This window comes from Vitis vinifera, chromosome 5 (genome assembly GCF_030704535.1).
Source record: "Vitis vinifera cultivar Pinot Noir 40024 chromosome 5, ASM3070453v1".
Classification (NCBI taxonomy): Eukaryota; Viridiplantae; Streptophyta; class Magnoliopsida; order Vitales; family Vitaceae; genus Vitis; species Vitis vinifera.
In genome coordinates, this window is record NC_081809.1 from 15373960 (window position 1) to 15394650 (window position 20691).

The following is a 20691-nucleotide window of genomic DNA, read 5'->3' on the forward strand; positions in this document are numbered from 1 at the left end:
CATGGATGTTTTGTTGTTGTAGGTGAATTCATAGGGCATTGCATATGGAGGTCATAGGACTATTATGGGGAAACTTTGAGAATAGTGCAATGTGGCTGTAATAATTTTTATAGTGTGCTTTAGGGTTGAAAATGATAAGATGTTGTTTGGAAGTAGTAGGTATTTTTAGAGGCTTGTAGGTTGCAAAGGTGTTTTTTGTATGGTATTGAGCATAAGAGAATTTGACATGAACATCAATGCAATTTTAAGTTTTCTTCTATGGTGATTGTATGTTTGGTGTATAAAAGATTTAATATTAATGGAAGTTTAAATATAGTTTGGATGGCTAGATGTAAAAAAAAAAAAAAAAAATCCTTAAGTCAAAATTCTTTAGGAAAGAAGTTTATGTAGTTCTTTAAAAAAACAAAGTCAAGTCAACCTAGGTTATGGAAACTAAATATTTTTTAGATAAATTAATTCACCTAATTTTTGCATAAAGTTTAATAATAAATAATATATATTTAGAGCATAATAACTATTAGAACTTTAGTTTGAAGGATACCTTTAAATCTCTTAGGTGATTCACAAGAAAATTCTACAACTTTATTCCTTTGGGATTATCAAACTCAGGTAAGGGGATTATATAATTTTTTTTATTTATAAATGATTAAGTATATTTTTCTTTTGTAAATTCTAAAAAATATTTAGATAAGTTTGAAGTATTAAAATTAGGAATTGTTTCTTAATAAAAAAATATAGATTTTTGTTTGAAAAGATAATTTATCATTAAGACTTTTTATTAGCCTAATTACTACTTTAGACAAGTTTTGTGACTAACATATTACTAATCATTTCAGTTTGTTATGTCACTCCCATGTTAAGCCTTTGAGAATGATTGTGGTGTCCTGTGCTTCGGATTAGGTTGTCACAATTGGTAAGTCATTGATACTTTTCTAATATGATATATTTATGTGAGTTTCCTATTATTATAAAAGAAACATCCTATTATAGGATTTTTTTATTTTAATTTTTTTTTTTTTTTTTTGAGGTATAGGTATGTTGACAATTATATAATTAGTTTTCTATATGAAATCTTCCTATGTAATTAGGAAAATATATCATAAAAGAGTTTGATTGAGAGAAAGGAGACTCTCATTTTGGATGTAATTGAGACTTTGGAATTTGAGAGCTTCAAGATAGCAATCTTGTTTAATAATAGTGAAAAATTTTCTTCGTCTTCGTTCGTAGATGAAACCTTTATTTTCATTCTCTTTTTTTTTTCTTACTATTATTATTCCTTATTGTGGTTTTTTATAATAAGGAGCATCAAGTATTTATACCCTAATGTATATAGTTCCCTTTGTTAATTTTTGTTTTAGTTTATAAAATTGTTTTTGTTAACTTTGGTTTCTAAAATTCATGGAATCACTAGTGTTATTCTCTTATGAACATGTTTATTGGTTGTTTTATTTAACAATCCTACTCCTTAGAGTATATTGTCATTATCTTTGTACTAACCTAACACTTTCAAAGCTAAATTCTTGTTTGATTGAGAATATGGTGATTGATTACATTCACCTTCGAGTTATTGAGACGTTCACAAAGGAGTAGAAAGGTGTTGTGTCATGAACATGAAAATATGTGTAGGTACTAACCAGTGTAAGACTCATGAGAGAGGTAGTGTCTAAGTTTAAGTAATATCATATTTATTGGGTTAATCTTGCAATAAATAAACCTTAGGCTATATTTGATTGACGAGATGGGATAAAATATGATATGCATATCATAAGATATCATCTCCTATTGGATAGAAATGCATCTTCTTACGATATAATTTGCAATGAGATATGAAACAAGGATATCATATCCAATGCACATAATATCTTATGGTAGCATATCCATTTGATATGTTATGTTATGTTTATATTTAATTTGTAAAATGAATAAAAGGAAATAATATATATATATATATATATCTTTTTACAATGTTTAAAATAAATATATTGCATTATAATATTTTCTATTTAAAAGAAATATGAAATTTATTATACGTTTAACAATATTCATGATTAAAATATTTAAACTTTATAAATATTTTTTTTAATATAATGCTATTATCTATTAAATGATACACATATTAATGTTATTTACAATATATTTTATAAATACTTTTAAATTCTTCTTTTTTAACCAAAAATTTAATTTTATAATAAAAAATTTATTTTACAAAATAAGTAATATAAAAAACAAAAAATTGATTAAAAATAAATAAATTTATGATATGCGAGATATGCATCTCCATATCTTAACTTAAAATTAACATATTTTATTTAGAAGATATATATATATATATATATATATATATATATATATATATATATATATATATATATATATATATATATATATATATATATATATATATAAGTAAATAATATATCTCACCATTTATTCTATCTAAGAACATATGATAAGATTAGTGATGAAACAACTTATTGTGTCCAACCACTTATTAGACAAAGGATGAGATATGTTATCTTTTTTCTTATCCTATTGCATAATATATCGGATCAATCAAATATAGTCTTTATATTTACAATTTTTTTTTTTATAAACTTTTTAAGTGGTTTTCACATAAATCATGTGCCTTATCTGAGATTGCTTATTTTTTGCATTATTATTTGAATATCTCTTAATCAAGCAAACTAACAAAAGGATAAAATTTTAATTTTTGGGCATAAAAAGAATGACTATTGACCCTTCTAGATTCTTATGTAAAGCAAGATTTAAACTTTAACTATCCTATGAAATGGTTCCCTCCAAGGTAAATTCTATTGTGCTATATGCATATATACATTCAAATATTCTTTTTCATTCCCTTCAATAATTTGAAAATCCACTTAAAGTTAAAAGTCATGGAATAATAGTTTTAGGAAAAGATACCTCTACCAACTCCAATGGTGGGAAGCCTTAAGGCAAGAAGTTAAAGCTCACTTTCAGTTTTGATGTTGGAACCTCCAGTCCAACTACCATATCAAATATGAGTAAAGTTTGGGGTATTTCTACAAGTACCGCTCAACTACCAGCCTAAGAGACTACAACAAGAAATTGGCAACTTTACAAGCGAACCAAGTAGCCCCATTCCATAAATTAATAAAGTCTATATCAGGGAAAATGTAACCAAGCATTCAATTTGAAAGTTACTTTTCACCATTTTTCAAGTCAGTCCCACCTTCAAAATGCGCTCATTGTAACATCCTGCTGCCTCCAAATGAATAAAATAACAAATAGCATCTCCCGGCTTACGTGACAGTCCACTTGCAATATACCATGCCAGCAAATGCCACATCCCCAATGGCACCAGTTTGCTTACGTGGCAACCCACGTAGATAAGTATTCTATCCAAAATAATATTAAAAAAAGAAAAAAAATACTTAATTTTAAATTATTTATTCATGAGATAGGGCAATAAATAAAAACAATTCATCAATTTTAAATTATATTTTTATTTTACTTTTTTTAGTTTTTAAACTTTTCCTTTACATTTTCTTTCTGTACATTTTTCATCAAAATTTTCGGGAGTAAAACATAGCATTAGGAAACCTCTTAGAGAAATTATATGTATCCAAATAATTACCAATAGAAACTATCATCGGTCTCTATAGAAGCAAAGATGGCAAGTGTACGGAGGATAGCAAAAATTTATTAAATGTGAAATAAAAGTATACGATTATCAATTACAAAATCATATTAAATTTTGGCTATGCAAATCTTCAATTTTCATATTTTCTCCTTAAAAGGATTTTCTTAGTCAAATATGGATTTTAAGAATTTAGAGACCATGGTCGAATAGTTGTATGCTCAAGAATATTTAGGCTTGGGAGATCAGTCAAGGTAGTTCATTTGGTGAAGACAAACAATAGGAAGTGAAATCCCAATAAGTGGCACATGGTTATAAGTTCGAATCCTATTACCAATGATATCATAAGTTTACTCGGTATTGTTGTTGTGACGCAATTAACGCCCCGAGGTTTAGGTTTCCATGGAGAGTCCTAAAGGTTTGATTATGAAAGGTTTTTCAATTATTTTATCTTTTTTTTTAAAAAAAAATTAGGCTTGAAAAAATATACATATTTTTTTAATTTATGATTTTGGAACTTCTAATTTTGTCTTCCTCCTCCTCGTCCTCCTGGATGTTTATATGTGTTTATATTTGCAATTTAAATTTAAGTATAAATGAAATATGAGTTTTAATGTATCATTATATTTTCTAAATGCAAAGTCAAAATCTATTTACTCAACTTCATTGGTGAAGAAGTTGTTTAGTAAATCAACTTAATAACTTAAAAAGTGACTTAATAACTTAATTTAATTATTAAGTAAATTAAGTATTTTTTGGTAAAATAATATAATTATATGATTTAAAAGTAAAAAATAATTAAGTAATAAGTAAAAATAATTAATTTATTCTTAAATTTACATCTTTATTTTATCGTTTTACCCCATATGTCTTAATTACCTATATGATTTCCTTTACTATTCCATAATTTTTATTTTTACTCCATTTTTTTACCTTATTTATAATTCATGAGACTAAATATATCAATTTGATAATTTAAATTAAATTCTAAATTACTTTTATCAAATAACCTTATCACTTAAAATAAAAACTAAGTAATAATTTAATTTAAAGTTAACTTAAATTTAAGTAATAAATGTTAAGTTTTACTAAATATCCCAAATTCTTCTACTTGAATACAACAAGGTCCGTAAATTTTAACGATAGTGTGGTAATTTCAAACCTAAATTACATCATTGCATGTGATTAAAATCCAAAATGGTGGAAAATTTTGAAAGAAAACAAAATAAAAAAATCTTAAATTGCAGGTGACTGGTCAAAGAAGATGCAAGGTTGGAAACTTTCAAACTCTTAGCTTCGAACCGACCGTATATGAGCCTCCTTCTAGATCCCTCCCACGTCTGAAAACTGACCAATCCCTGCGCCGCAGAACCACACCCACCGTTTTTTAGCTTGATTCTATGTATTTTCTTAACTTTTTCCTACTAGATTGATGTTATTTAACGTTATACAATGATATCCCAGTGATTAGTCAACCTTGAACCCCTTTCATGTCTATCTACCTATTTTAAATTTAAAATATTGGGTATAACGTACATATCATAAATGACGAAAGCACTGTAAATCCAAAAAGAAATCATAAGGATAAGCTGGTAGTTTCTGTATAAAATGCCTTGTATAATTAATTTCTTATACATAAAGTGTGTTCTGGAAAATTATATTAGGGAGAGAGTCATCTTTTATTCTTTAACCTGGAATTTAAAAATATAATTGAAAATTATGAGGAAAGCAAGACACGTTTCTCTCTACAATTTCGGAATGACGCTACAAATATAGGATTTGGTCTCCGCTACAATTTTTCTCTCTCTCCCACTCCCTCACCACCATAACAACATTGAAAAATAGAGGAGCGCAAATCTAGCCCTTTTCTTCTCTTTTTCTTTCTCTGCAACTTCTAGGGTTAGGGTTTGGGAAATGGTGGGTCAGCAGTCTTTGATCTACAGCTTTGTGGCCCGTGGCACGGTGATCCTCGCCGAGTACACTGAGTTCACCGGCAATTTCACCAGCATCGCCGCTCAATGCCTTCAGAAGCTCCCGGCCAGCAACAACAAGTTCACCTACAATTGCGATGGCCATACCTTTAATTACCTCGTTGAGAATGGCTTCAGTGAGTTCTCTTTCGATGTCGGATCTTGATTTGTTTCGGCTGACCTTTTCTTGTGCGATCTGCGTGTTTGACCGTTTGATTTTGTTGGAATGGTGGTTTTCTTATGTGTTTTGATCATAGAAGCTGCGGATTTGTTGTTTGATTTGTGATATAATTTGTTTTTAAATTTTATTGCTTTGTTTTTTGATTGCCTCTACAAGATGGATTTGGACATACCTTAATGGTCATTGGTCGTTGATGAAAATGGGGAAAAAAAAGAAGAAGAAAAAGACTATTTGATTCTTATCTATTCTACTGAATTAGTTTTTGGAAAAGGGTGAACTCGGCTCAATTAAATTAAATTGGTTGGCTGAATGGTCCCTTGGTTTTCATACAAGGCTCCAAATAATAAAGAAGTAGTAATGAAGATTCGGATTTCTAATTGATTTTCTTTTAGTTTCATTTTTCGTAGCAAACAAGTGAAATTTAATGCCAAATATTTTAGATCATGTTAAAAGAAGTCGGACCACAACAGACGAAAGACCTCCAATCATTGTCTACGTTTGAATTTCTTGGTTGGAAAAAAAGAAAATTTGAATCTTAAATCTGCCGTCCAGGTCCTCCAGCATCCAGAAGTTTTCTTAGGCCTTTGAGAAATTAATAATTTTTGTGGTGAACGTAACTGTGTTATTGGTTTAGTTGTACATGTTTTATACTTGGTTGAAAGGTTGGCCATGCATTTACACATTGATCTGATAAGCAAAGTTGGCTTTTTTCATTCATAGTTTATCTAGTTCTTAGTATATGCTGTTGAAGACGCTCTTGGATCTTTTGGAATCGATCCTCCTCGATGCTTTTTGACTTGATCCTTGTATTTTTTTCATGAGTGGGGGTTATAGGTTGTTGATTAGATGATGATAGGTCTTCTCAACTACATTAGCTTCAAGGACCAAAATTTGAAGAGGTTTATTTGCTCTGTTTTGTGTACCCTGTAGAACTTCAAGAATTGGTTCTTGCTTTTGTTGTACTATAATTAGCTGGGCTGCTTTGTTTTATGATGGGTGTCTCTTTTTCTCTCTCTGTGTATGACATCTAGTGTAAATTGTCAATCTTTACTAATTTGCTTGACTGTCTCCTTAAGATGAAATTTTAATTGTCTTTCTATCCTTATTATTCCATACAGCGAAAGGAATATGAAACATAGTGTGATTCTGCAGCCTTGTGAGTGTGTGCGTGGGGCTTTTGTTTTTAAGTTCTTAGGTTTACTAGCTTGTTCAACTATCTTTTTAAAATGGAAATATAATTACTATCATTGTTATTTTACATGGAGAAAGGAGAGTGAAGCCTCATGTGATTCTGCAGACTTATATGTCGTGTGAAGTAGGATACTTTTGCCCCCTTGGTTGTAATCAAACTCATGTGATTTTAATTTTTTATGTTCTACTGTGTGAAGCAATGTACCATAGTGAAGTTTGAGTCCTTCTTACTGCAGTTCCTCTTAACATTGTTGCAAAATTCTGAAGTTTGGCCTTGTTTTCACTTGAAAAGTTAATATTGAAGGACATTAGAAAAGCATATATCTGCTCGGGAGCAAATACCGATTGTGGATCCATATACTGAAGGTGCATTAGATGCAATGGCCTTAGTAGTTGCTTATTCGAGACCCAGCCTTGTGTTGCTAATAGTGGTTACTTAGGGTTTACTTCGGCTAAGAGTGGCACTTCCTATTTGGCAAGAAAGACAAGAACATGCGATGAGCCTCTAACAAACCTATTTTGGACCTTACCCTGAGAAATTTATGTGAAACATTGTAGTTTTTGTAGGTCAATGAACAATTTTGTAGCTCAATGCAGGAATTTTAACTCCCAAGAAAGGGAAAAAAGAGGAAAAGGCCCACTGACTAGTATAGTTGCTTTCTGTGTGTTTGCTTGTCACTAGACTTGCCACATGTTTTCATGATATTCTATTTTGTGTACATGGTACTTGGGTATTAATTGCAGTGGTAAGAGCTCATGATGGTAGACATGAAGGAAGGAAAAGGCTGGTTTGTGGTGCAGTCAAAATCCTTTGTGATTTTTATTAAGGTGGTGAAAGTTAAGTTTGTTGGCACGGTGTTGGAAAGGAGCCGAGGCTTTTCAAGTTGGATTAGATTTAGAGAAAGGAGTTTTGTGGCGTTGCTTGTAGGGTGAAGGATTTCTGCCTAAAGGTGCCTGGGAAGAGTGAAAGGAAGGGGGCAGGAGTTATAAGTTGGAGCTTCAAAGTAATGCTACAGGCCCATTTATATGGTTTTTGGTTTTTTTCTGTGGAATGGAAGAGGTTTACCTTGGTGTTTCCAAAAGGGAAAGGATACCCACTATTGTGAGGGCAAGGACCACTTTGGAGGAGGCCCACTTCGTGTTAAAGACTTTGGGCTAAAAGTTATCCCTTCTGATAAGCAAGCTCATTTCACTAGCCCTAGAAAGAGAACCCTGATCTGCAACAAGTACAAGATGCTAGAGGCTTTAGGGGAAGTTGGGTCTAATGAAGCTTTCCCAAAGAGCCTCAATCCCACTTTTTGTGTGCCAATGCCCCTTCTCAGCCCAAGAAGAAAGATGGGCAATAGTCGTTCAAGAAGTGTGCCCCCTTTTTCCTCTTTTGAGAAGCTTTTGACTTCATCGAGTGGGTGTGTTGTAGCAAATAGTGATTCTTGTCTTCAAGAGAGTAAGCTTTCCTTAAAGCTGAGATTTTTTGGGGGAAAGAGATGCAGAATGTCACTTTCTTGGGAGGAACAAGGCAGCCAAAAGCTCAAGGGCCGATAGAGGAGGAAAAGGGAGCTTTGAGCCTAAATCAATCTTGTTCCTGGGGTGGTCCAGAAGGGGTTGAGGTCAGAGAGGGTCTTCAACACTGTGGGAGTCATTTCCAGGTACTGACTTCTACTCCTCTTTCCATGGTTAAAGGTTGGGTTTTAGAGGGGGCTTCTGTTTTGTCTTCTTCTCCTTTATCCCCCATCTTTTCTCTGCGGTTCCCTGACCCTTCTGTACCTTTTTCGGCCCCCCACCCCTTATCTTTGTCGACCTACTTTTTTAGGGGTTAACAAGTTCCCTTCTGGTTCTATTGGGGTTGTATCCTATCTTAAAGGTGTGATGTCCCCAGCTGTCAAGCCTAGCCAAGAGTTAAAGGGTGTTTTGGTGCTTAGCGTATCTCAAAACAACCCTAGTGAAGCTTTGTCTCAGAGAGTTGTATGTCTTTGGAGTCAAATTCTGCACAGTTGGAAGATTTTCTTTGTGAAGGTATCTCTCCTTCAAAAATGGATTCTATTAAGTCGGTTTTGGGATCGTTGAATGTCAAGATTGTCAAATACAATGAGGGTAGATTTCAGTTCACCAAAAGTAATGGCAGTTTTGTGGAAAAGGTCTATTCCAGAAGGAAGAATAGACCCTCTTCCATTGTCCCTAGGTCTCCTTAGTCTTCTAGGTCCTTTGGTGGTTTTTGGGCTTTTTCATTTTTATGAAAATCATCAGTTGGAATACTAGAGGCCTTGGTTCTAGAAAGAAAAGAACGGTAGTGAAGGATCTTCGTTGTCATGGAAATCCGGATATTGTTCTATTGCAGGAAACAAAGAGGGAGTTGTGTGATAGAAGGTTTGTGGGTAGTGTGTGGAAGGTTAGAAACAAAGAATGGGTTGTTCTTCCAACTAGTGGGGCTTTGGAAGGAGTGACAATATTTTGGGATGTTGTGACGTTCAAGTGCCTAGAGGTTGTTTTAGGGTCTTTCTCAGTCACAGTCAAGTTAGAGTTTGAGGACAAAGGGTCGTTTTGGCTTATCTTCAGTTTATGGTCCCAATTCGTCATACTTTAGAAAGGATTTTTGGTTGGAACTTCAAGATCTTTTAGGCCTAACCTTTTTGAAATGGTGCGTTGGTGGGGATTTCAATGTCATAAGAAGAATTTCAGAAAGGTTATGTGGCTCTAAGGTAACCCCAAGCATGAGGGACTTTGATGATTTTATAAGAGAATGTGAGTTAATTGATCTGCCTCTTAGGAATGCATCCTTCACTTGGTCTAATTTGCAAGAGAACCCGGTTTGCAAAAGGTTGGATAGATTCTTATTTTCTAGTGAGTGGGAGTTTGATTTTCCTTATTGCATCCAAAAAGCTGGCCCCGGATTGACTTTGGATCATTGCCCAATTGTGTTGAACACCAATCCTTTTATTTGGGGGCCGACACCTTTTAGATTTGAAAACACGTGGTTGCTTCATTCAGCTTTCAAGGATAAATTAGGTTGTTGGTGGAGTGAGTGTCGTTTTGAAGGGTGGGAAGGTCACAAATTCATGAAAAAATTACAGTTTATCAAGTCAAAATTGAAAGAGTGGAATAAGGAGACTTTTAGAGACTTAAAAGAAAAAAAGAAAAATATTCTTTTGGAAATAGTGGGGTTGGATGGGAAGGAGCAAGAAGGGAATTTTTCTCTTGAACTAGCAGCAAGGACTTTTAAGGAAGGGGGAACTGGAAGAGGTATTGCTAAAGAAAGAGGTGTTTTGGAGGCAGAAATCTATAATCAATTGGATAAAGGAAGGGGATTGCAATTCTAAGTTTTTTCATAAGGTGGCAAATGACAGGAGGAATAGGAAGTTCATTAAGTCCTTGGTGTTAGAAGATGGGGTAGTTTTAGATAACATTGAAAGCATTTTAGAGGAGATTAAGTGCCATTTCGGGAAATTATTCTCCAAGCCTTTACATGGCTATTGGAGGATAGAAGGTTTGGATTGGTCTCCTATTTCAGCAGAGAGTGCCGAGTGGCTGAATCGCCCTTTCTCGGAAGAGGAGATTCACAATGCCGTGTTGCATCTAAGCAAGGAAAAGGCCCCTAGTTCAAATGGTTTCACAATTGGTTTTTATCAGGAGTGTTGGGAGACGATTAAGGATGATCTTTTAAGAGTGTTCTTAGAGTTTCACAATAATGGGATAATCAATCAAAGCACGAATGCCACCTTCATTGCTCTAGTGCCAAAAAAGAGTCAAACAAGTAGGATCTCATATTACAAACCCATCAGTTTGGTTACTGGTTTGTACAAAATCATAGCCAAGGTACTCTCAAGACGTTTGTGTAAAGTTCTCCAAGACACCATTTTTTTTTTTTACTCAAGGTGCTTTTGTTGAGGGTAGACGGATTTTGGATGTCGTCTTGATTGCAAATGAATTGGTGGATGAAAAGAGAAGATCAAGAGAGGAAGAGGTGGTCTTCAAAATTGATTTTGAAAAGGCCTATGACCATGTTGATTGGGATTTTTTAGATCATGTTTTTGAAAAGGCTTAGGATGGAGGTCTTGGATAAGGGGGTGTTTATCTTCGGCGACTTTTGCAATCTTAGTGAATGGTAATACTAAGGGTTGAGATAAGGCTTTTAGAGGCCTAAGACAAGGAGATCCTCTTTCCTCTTTTCTCTTCATCATTGTGGTTGATGTTTTAAGTGGATTGATTCTGAGGGCAGAAGAGAGAGGTGATTTAAAGGGGCTTTTGGTGGGTAGAGATAGGACTAGGGTGTCTCATTTACAATTCGTGGATGACACTATCTTTTTTTCCAGAGCATCCTTGGAAGAGCTGCAAGCTCTTAAGCTAATTTTGTTGGTGTTTGGGTGTTTGTCAGGGTTAAGGATTAATCTAAATAAGAGCACTCTATAGAATCAATATTAGCCAAAGTCAAATAGCCAGGTTGGCTTCTTTGCTTGATTGTGCAGTCTTTGATTGGCCTTAATCGTATTTGGGTCTTCCTTTAGGGGGGAACCCAAATTCGATTTCTTTTTGGGACCCGATGTTGGATGGAGTCTCTAGGAGGTTGGATGGATGGAAAAAAAACCTTTTTATCCTTAGGTGGTAGAATCATCCTAATTCAGTCATGTTTGTCGCACATCCCGAACTACTTTCTCTCTCTTTTAAGATTTTGGCTTCAATTGCTTTAAGGATAGAGAAATTACAAAGAGATTTTCTTTGGTCAGGTTCGGGGGAGGGTAAAAAGGATCATTTAGTCAAGTGGGATTTAGTTTGTAAGCTTAAGGAGTTTGGTGGCTTAGGGTTTGGGAAAATTTCTCTAAGGAACCAAGCTTTATTAGGGAAATGGCTTTAGAGGTACCCTAAGGAAAGTTATGCCCTCTAATACCAAGTTATCTTGAGTATCAATGGGATACATCCGAATGGATGTGATGCCAACAATATAGTTAGATGGTCACATCATTGCTCTTGGAAGGCCATTGCACATTTGCTCTCCACACACATGTGCTTTGTCGTGGGTGATAGGACCAAAATTCATTTTTGGGAAGATCTGTGGTGGGGGGATCAACTTTTTTGCTTACAATTTCCAAGACTATTTAGAGTCACCACAACCAAAAACCTTCCTATTTCAGCTATTTTGGGTAATAACACTTCTTTGTCTTGGGATTTAACCTTTTGTCGCAATCTATATGATGCGGAGTTTTTGAAAGACTATTGTCTCTACTTTCTAGTGTTTATTTATCTCCTTCTGTTCTAGATGCGAAAGCTTGGGTTTCGTCCTCTTCAAGAGCTTTCTTATTAAACTCATTTTTTTCAGTCTTATCCAATTTCTCAGATTCTTTTCCTTTCTACCTTGTTGATTTTTTGTGGAAGTCAAAAGTCCCTTCTAAAGTCAACGCCTTTGCTTGGTTAGTGGCACATAAGAAGGTAAATGCTAATGACATGCTATAGTTGAGGAGACCTTACAAAGCCCTTAGCCCTAATTGGTGCATCCTCTGTAGGGGGAGTAATAAGACAATTGATCATTTTTTCTTGCACTATTTGATCACTTTGGGCTTGTGGCATAAGATATTTTCTTAGGCAGGGATGGAGTGGGTTCAGCCAGGCGGTATTCGCGATATGATGGTGATCTCCTTCAAGTGTTTTGGGAATTCTAATAGAGGTAGGACTCTTTGGAAGATAGCGTGTCTCTCTTTGTTGTAGCTTGTGTGGAGAGAGAGGAACGCTAGAATTTTTTAGGACACTTGGAGGACGTCAAAGTTGATGTGGGATTCTCTTCAGTTTTATGTTTCTTTGTGGGCTTACTATACAAACATTTTTAAACCCTATCATTTGAGAGTAATTTAGCTTAATTGGCTGTCGATTTGCACTCCTTAGGGTTGGGTCTACAAGGTCTGGGTTCATTATATGTGCATATGCCTTTTGTCTTTTTGTATGGCCCTCCTGGTTTAGCGGAGGTTTCCTTACTTTTTTTATCAGGTTTGTACATCTTGGGGAGGACTTCTCATCCTTCTCATGTTTTTCTATTTTAATACAATTGTTCGGTTTTGATAAAAAAAAAAAGGGAGCTATGTGGAAGTGAGTGATTGTTGGCAAGTTTGGGGAGGAAGTAGGAGGTTGGAGTTCTAGGGTGCCTAGAGAGGGTTATGGGGTTGCTTTTTGGAAGGCTACCAGAAAAAATTGGGAGGTTTTTGTTTGTAGAGTTTGATTCTTTGTTGGGAATGAGAGGAGAAACAAATTTTGGTTGGACAAGTGGTGTGGCGGCACCTTGCTAAAAGAGTCTTTCCCCACCTTATTTGTCATTAACAACTCAAAGGTGTTGTGGGTAGTAGATAAATGGGAGTAGGATGGTGAACTAGGCCACTTTAGTCTCTGTTTCTCAAGATAGTTCCATGAATGGGAGTTAGAGATAACAAAGGCCTTCGTGCAGAAAATTCAAAGGCATTTGATTAGGCGTGATGCAGAGGATGGAATGACTTGGTTGGTTTCAAGGAATGAAAAGTTCTTTGTTAAAGCTTTCTTCTCTTTCTAGCAATAGTGGTTCAAAGGCTTTCTCATCTAGAGCTCTTTGGAATTCGTGGGTCTTGATGAGAGTTGGTTTTTTTGCATGGGAAACAACTTGGGGAAAGATCTTGACATTAGACCATTTGAAGAGTGTTTGTCTTTAGTAAATAGATATTGTTTGTGTAAAAGGGTGGATGAATCCATTGACTCTATGCTTTTTTATTGTATTATAGCTGGAATTTTCTGGCAGTTGGTTTTTTCGTTATTTAGGTTGTAATGGGTGATGCATTCTTCAATTAGATTGATGTTTCTAAGTTAGAATGTGGTTCAAGTAGGAAAAAGGTGAAAGAAAGCTTGGTTAGCTCTCCCGTTCTTTTTTTCGTGGACTATTTGGCTTGAAAGAAATTGGAGGGCTTTTGAAGGTGTGGAAATCTTGGATCACTTAGGAGCTAAGTAGATGTGGGAAGGTATTGTTTTTCTCTGATTGCCCTCATTTCTTTGTTCTTTTCACTTGGCCCTCTTTGTATACTCCCGGTATACATTGGTGAGCTTTAGCCTTTCCCTTTTGTATCACTTTATAATATTTTCTGTGTGCTTATCAAAAAAAAAAAAAAAAAAAAAGAAATTCTATTTTGTGTACATGGTCTATAATGATTTATTTAATTATTAAATTTTCTTCTTCTCATTCAACTTTTTTCCTTTAAAATAATTACTCTCAATGCCCTCGCCTCTCTCTCTCTCTAACTGTCTACCACTCTACTGATCTTCTCCTGGTTTTGTTGTTACTCCATTTTGAAACTGATAATATGCCAGTGAAATTTTGTTTAAATTCTAAGGCCTGACTTTGTTATGTATAAATTATATATTTTGGTTTACCAGATTCAAGTTGGTTCCTCCTGCACTAGCAGTGGTGGTTCTTTCTTTCTTTCTTTCCCTTTTTTTTTTCTTTCTTTCTTTTGGGTTTTTTTTTGTTGTTGTTGTCATCATGGGGGGTAGGGGGGAGCAAGGATTTGTTGGTTGTTTCGGTGTGTAGATGGAGGGGGACCTTGTGCATGTCACACAATGTCTTCAGTATTTTGAAGTAGGCTTTTAAAGTAGGCTTTTAAAGTACTAGTATCAAATTGTTCCTTTATCTGGAATAAAGGATTATTTCAAGCTGGAGTATTATTAGAATAAAATATGAGCTCATTTTGCCATGCACTTTATATTGTAGGCTAAGTTAGGCAAATGGTGAATACATATCTTTGCTTCATCAGGGTAACTCCTTTTTTTGGTTTTGGGGGGTGGGGGGGTCTCGTAAGTATCTGGTATCACATCCCACGTATGGTCCTGCTGTCTTGGAGGCATCTTTCACTTTTGATAACAACATTTAATCAGACAATGGAATCATGAGACAAGTGTTGTTGAACTTTTCTTCCCCTATTCATTTGTCTTTATATCCTTTGATATGGTGTAAGTATAGTTTTGTAGCTTTGTTGGACTTGATGATAATTCTCACAAGTTGTCATATCAAGAAACTAGTATTGAGACGAGCAAACCTGTATTTCTGGCCATTCTGAAGTATGCTTACACCCAATCTGGGCTCCAGAATAAAGTTTCCAGTGTTTAACTTTCAGATCTTTGTTCCCAGCTCTTCCTAGAATCATATTTTCTCTGTATCTAATTTGCATTGCTGGTGGTTTTTCCTGTATTGTGGTCTCTGCATCTCCAGTCAAAAGTTGTTAGGAACAGTAGAATGACATAGTAAACAATGATATGATGTCATTGGTTCCTCTGAAGCTCCTGCTCACAGAAGAATTCTTGCTTGCTAATTTGAATGAATTCATACAGTTCGAAATGCAGGATTCATCAGGTTATAGCAACTCAATGCATTGCATTTTGTTACCTTTCATTTTAAAAACATTTTTTAAGTTCTTTGGAGTGTTGTTAAATTAGAGGAAAATGCAAGAGAGTGGTTAAAAGAATTGTGAGAACATCTGATGGAATTGAAACAATCCCCTGCCCAGTGTTTTGATCTATTTGAGTTGAGATCTTTATTACTTTGTTCATAATTCCCAGGCCTCATGTATGAATCTGGTATTAATCTTGCCTCTCCATGTTGAGTCTTGCAGCTTACTGTGTAGTTGCAGTTGAGTCTGCTGGCAGACAAATTCCCATTGCTTTTTTGGAGCGAGTTAAAGATGATTTCAACAAGAGATATGGTGGTGGGAAGGCTGCAACTGCTGTTGCCAATGGCCTGAACAAAGAGTTTGGGTGATTATTGTCATTTCTTACTCTCATGACAGATCTACCTATATTTCTCTGGAGAATTTGCTTAATTTTTTTGGTCAATATGGTAGGCCCAAACTGAAGGAGCATATGCAGTACTGTGTGGATCATCCTGAAGAGATCAGCAAACTCGCAAAAGTAAAGGCTCAGGTTTCTGAAGTCAAGGGAGTGATGATGGAAAATATTGAGAAGGTAAGGCAGTTTTGCTAGTTTCTGTGGTAACTTTACATGTGATTTGAAACTGACCTAAGATGGCATAACTTGTATGCTACATGTGCTTTGCCTGTTTTGAAATTATTTGTCCCCTAAGTGACCTTGACACTACAACCACTAGATAATATGATTTTTGAAGTGCAACTTTTGTCATTGCCATTCATACTTTGGATTTTCTGTGTACATTGGTGAAGTAGATTCTTCCTCTTTGCAGGTTCTTGACCGTGGTGAGAAGATTGAGCTGCTGGTTGATAAAACTGAGAACCTTCGCTCACAGGTTAGTCCATATCCCAATTCAAACAGCATAATACTGTGGAGCTCATTTAACTGCAAGAGACATTTTGCAGTGTATGATTTGGGTGGGGTGACTGCTATTTCAAAAGAATATGACTCCCACTCTTGAAACCATGAATGTCTCGGATTGATATTCTGAGTTGGGTCATGGAAGGGTCCATCAGATCAGGGAATAATGTTTGTAATATTGATTAGAGGGGGAATATCGGGGTGTGTGTGTAAATATATATATTATGTTTGCAGTAGCACTGGTTGTTCTCTATATGTTTAATCTTCCTTTTCTGAAAGGTGTTCCAGTGATGATAGACTTTTGATTTGCTTAAAATGATGCTGTGGTGCAGGCACAAGATTTTAGGCAACAGGGTACTAAGATGAGGAGGAAAATGTGGATGCAGAATATGAAGATAAAACTGATTGTTCTTGGTATCATTATTGCCTTGATCCTGATCATTGTTTTGTCAATTTGCCATGGCTTCAAGTGTTAATTTGGCCAGAATCCTTGCATATGCAAATGCCGGACTAGGATTGTCTTGGTAGACTGGTTCGATCTCGTGTTTTGATGTTCCATTTTGGCACTCACTTTGGGTCTGTTCTTCATTTATTTTATTTTATTTTTATTTTTAGGTTTAATATTTCTCGGTTGTGCTAGCCTTCTAGGGCAAGATTTCTGTAATTTGGATTGGTGTATAGAATGTATTTGAATTTCCTTTTAGTAGATAAAAATATATTTGAGCACTAGGGGTGCTACTGAATATTTTATGATCTTAAACGCAATAAATAACACCATTTGAGAGGAGGGGATGATGGTGATGCCAGTGTGGAAGGCTATTGTTTGAAAATGACGGGAAAGCGGGGCAGGACTTGTAAATTATAATACAGATTGTGTAGGCGAACTTTGAGTATTGATTTAGTGTGCACAGGTTCTATGCCTCTTAGTAGCTCATTTTAAATAAAAATATGAAAGAGGTTTCTGTTCACTGCCTAAAGGTTGTTAATAACAGCCCTATATGCCAGGTTTCAATTTTAGTTGGCTTGTTTAATCCAACTAAAATTTTTAATTAATTAATTAATTTTTTAATTTTTTATTAAATGGAAAAAGTAAAACTCAATGCATGATGGTACATTACCTTTCCTTTGAGTGACCGATATCCTTACCTCAACATCTTACCTTATTATCTAATTATTAATCTTAACTAAAATTTTTAAATATGTTTCTATTCTAAAAACCTTCATTAATTTCAATTAAGCTTTCTACAAAATGATCTATTTTAATTATCTTCAAATTATTACTAATCAAACTTAGTTGAAAATTTTTTAAAAGCCCTTAACCTATTTTTTCTTATCATATCATTTCATTTCATTAATTGTAATTCAATCTCTTCAAATTTTATTAAATAATAATGCCTTTTACATATATTAATTAATATCCATTTTTTTAAAGTCCATTGACACACTTCTTAAAATAATAAATTAAAATACTAATGATAGCACTTCCCAATTCAAACAGTAAATTTCCAAATCAAACCTTAAATGTAGAAAAAAAATAATCTAAAGCCACAAATTTGAAATGCTAAATTTAAATTTCGTGCACTTCTCAAATTAAACCCTAAAAAACAAGGTGCATAGATCGTCATGAATATCCTTGATGGCTACACTGTCTAAGGAAGGATTAGTGGCTGCAATTGACTCCTCAGTTAGAAGTTGACTTCAAATTGACTTATAATGTTATAAGGAATTTAGATCAAGATCTAGAAATGGTGTTTGATGAGGAACTTGGAGACAGGAACTTGAAGAAAAGTAGAGAATTAAGATTTGTAATTGTGATTGGAGATCGATTCAATGGCTTCATCATATTAAGATCACTCAAATGCTTGAAAAACACACAAAAATTTCTTAAAATCCTACAATGTAATCATAACAATATAAAAATATGCAAAACAAAATATTTTATTAAAATTGATAAATTATGGGGTACAATCTTTGTGGTAATATTTTTTTACAAAAGAATATATCACTCTTATTCTTTTATCTTGATCATAATTTGGAAGACAATGATGATGTTTTCTTGACTTCAAAGATCAATTGAGGGCCACAAGTGGCTTATTTCTTAATGAACTTATTGAACGACGAAGATCACATGTGTAGACGATGAAAATGTTTTCTTTATTTTCAAAGTCAATTGAGGGCCTATAGTAGCTTATTCCTTAATGACTTTGTTGAAAGACGAAGAATACATGTGTAGTTCTTCTACGATTTCTTGGACTTGTTGGGAGATTTTGTGAAGATTTTTCTTCTTTGTGAAGCTTTGTTTCTTTTATGAAGTCATTTTTTGTTGACCCCCCCAAGGCCCCCTCACTGAAGGATGAAATTAGGGAATTAAATTTTGGAATTCCTTAAGATTTAATTGCTTGATTTTAGTAACTTGTCTTCTTCATTAAGAAAATTTGCCAATAAGAGAATATTTATTTATTCTTTATTCTCTTTGACTTCAATTGAAATATTTATTCAATTTAAGAATTTGTAAACAAGAGAATATTTATTATTATTTTTAATCCTCCTTTGATTGCAATTGAAAAATTTTATTTAGAAGACTAAATTTTGTAGTCTTCCAAATTTCACCATGTGTCACCTCTTTTACATATGCCACAAGTCAAATGTGTGTAGGATCTATCACTTGTCGATCTTGAATTTTGTCAAATTTGGGAGCCATAATTTTTTTTTTAAAGACCAATTTAGTGATAATTTGTTTCACTAAAGATTTTGATGTCTAGAAGTGCCCCCATTTCAAGACTTATCACATACATGCCTAGTAATGTATATGAGGTGGGTCTTGAAGTTACCCTTCAATTTTTATTTTATTTTTTCAAAGAAATATTTTTAATAGGAAGTTTCCTATTTTAAAATATCTCTTTCCCACTTTTCTAGATATTATTTCCTTTCCTTTCTTTCTTTCCACTTGGCATCAAAGAAAGGTTTTGTGCTAACACGAAAATTTCTAATTTGACTATCCACTTTCCTTTCCCTTCCAATTTACCCTCCCTATATATATATATATATATATATATATATATATATATATATATATATATATATGAAAGACTTCTTGTGAAAGAATTCAAGTTAGACTCCTCAAATTAGGTTGGAAAAAATTTGAGAAACCCAGCTTGAACTCTCTCAAAGAATTCTCTCAATTTTGGGATGATCTTCAACCTAATTTGAGAAGTCGTCCAACTTGAATTCTTTCACGAGAAGTCTTTCACCCTAAGTCAATTTCCAAGCCCATAAGTCTTTTTTTTTTTTTTGTTAAAGAAGGAAAAGACTCACCATTCCTAAACACATGTTGACCTTCATCGTTTGTAGAGGCGAATTCGTTTTCAGGTTATTTTATTTTATTTTTCACAAAAAAAAGGATTTTAACAAATTTATATATCCATTAAAAAAGATAAATATTTAAAGTTTGACCCTCATGTAATCCAGTTGTAGCCTTGATGCGAAGCAGTATCATATTTTTGACACTTATGTGTTAAGTCTTCACCAATGTAAATTGACTTGACTTGAATGCATAATGGTATTCAAGAGAATACCTTGCATAGTTCCATTAGAGAGGTTTCCAACTCCCTTTGGGGCTTATGTCACATTGTTGAACTACCCATCACCGGATTTTTTATGATAAGATGGTACTGAGCGCGGAAAAACTATCGAAGTCCTTACTCCCACCAAGTTGTTGAAACTTATTCCTTGCACATCATTGAATTTGCTCTAAGATAAAGGTGAAGTCTTCAGTCAAGATAGCCTCTTAGGTTTCATTTTGGTACAAAGGCTCCATAAAGTATGCAAAACCCCTAAAGATGATTACAATGAACAAGACATAGAGACCTAAGGAGACTCATAATCCTTTTAGGAATATTGATCCAGTTGAATCTTGTACTCAACAGAAATAGAGGTGTTTGACGACCTTGGCGTGGCTAAGGAAGATGTTAAGGAAACTTATTTGGTTGCTTTCCTTGCATGTTGGTTCTACAAGTTTATTCTTCTTGGGGAGGGTGTCAATTTGATTCATCCTAAAGGCTTCAAGGTAGTTAGTAGAATGGTTCAAGGTAAGACAATTAGCCTCGTTGTCTCGGTATTAGCGAACATTTATAATGGCTTGAATGAAATCACTTGTTTTTCGAAGCTTGAGATTAATGCATCTATTTTCCCCATTCACTATTTATACAGATGGTTAGGCTAATATTTTGATACCCATTTTATCTCTCCTTCTTAGAACTATTCCCTCTTGATGACTCATTACACCAACGAGTTTTTTTGCTAAGTGTTTCAAAGATTCACAAGTGCATGCTTTGATAATGTCTAGCAAAGGCGTAAAGTTCGACCACTTGGCATTATGACACAGAGAGAGCATTTATTGGACTGATAATGAGTCTATTATCTCATAAGTTTTCGCTCTAGCTATTTATCTT

The 20691-nt window shown here is 34.2% G+C and overlaps 1 protein-coding gene across 1 annotated transcript; it reads left to right on the plus strand.

Moving 5' to 3' along the window:
- Positions 1-5254: 5254 nt before the first annotated feature.
- On the plus strand, positions 5255-17027 carry LOC100252972 (vesicle-associated membrane protein 721). Its single transcript, XM_002264234.5, has 5 exons — positions 5255-5726; positions 15568-15709; positions 15796-15916; positions 16152-16214; positions 16573-17027. The coding sequence occupies exons 1-5, from the start codon at positions 5534-5536 to the stop codon at positions 16714-16716; spliced, it is 663 nt and encodes a 220-aa protein (XP_002264270.1). The 5' UTR covers positions 5255-5533; the 3' UTR covers positions 16717-17027.
- Positions 17028-20691: the final 3664 nt, after the last annotated feature.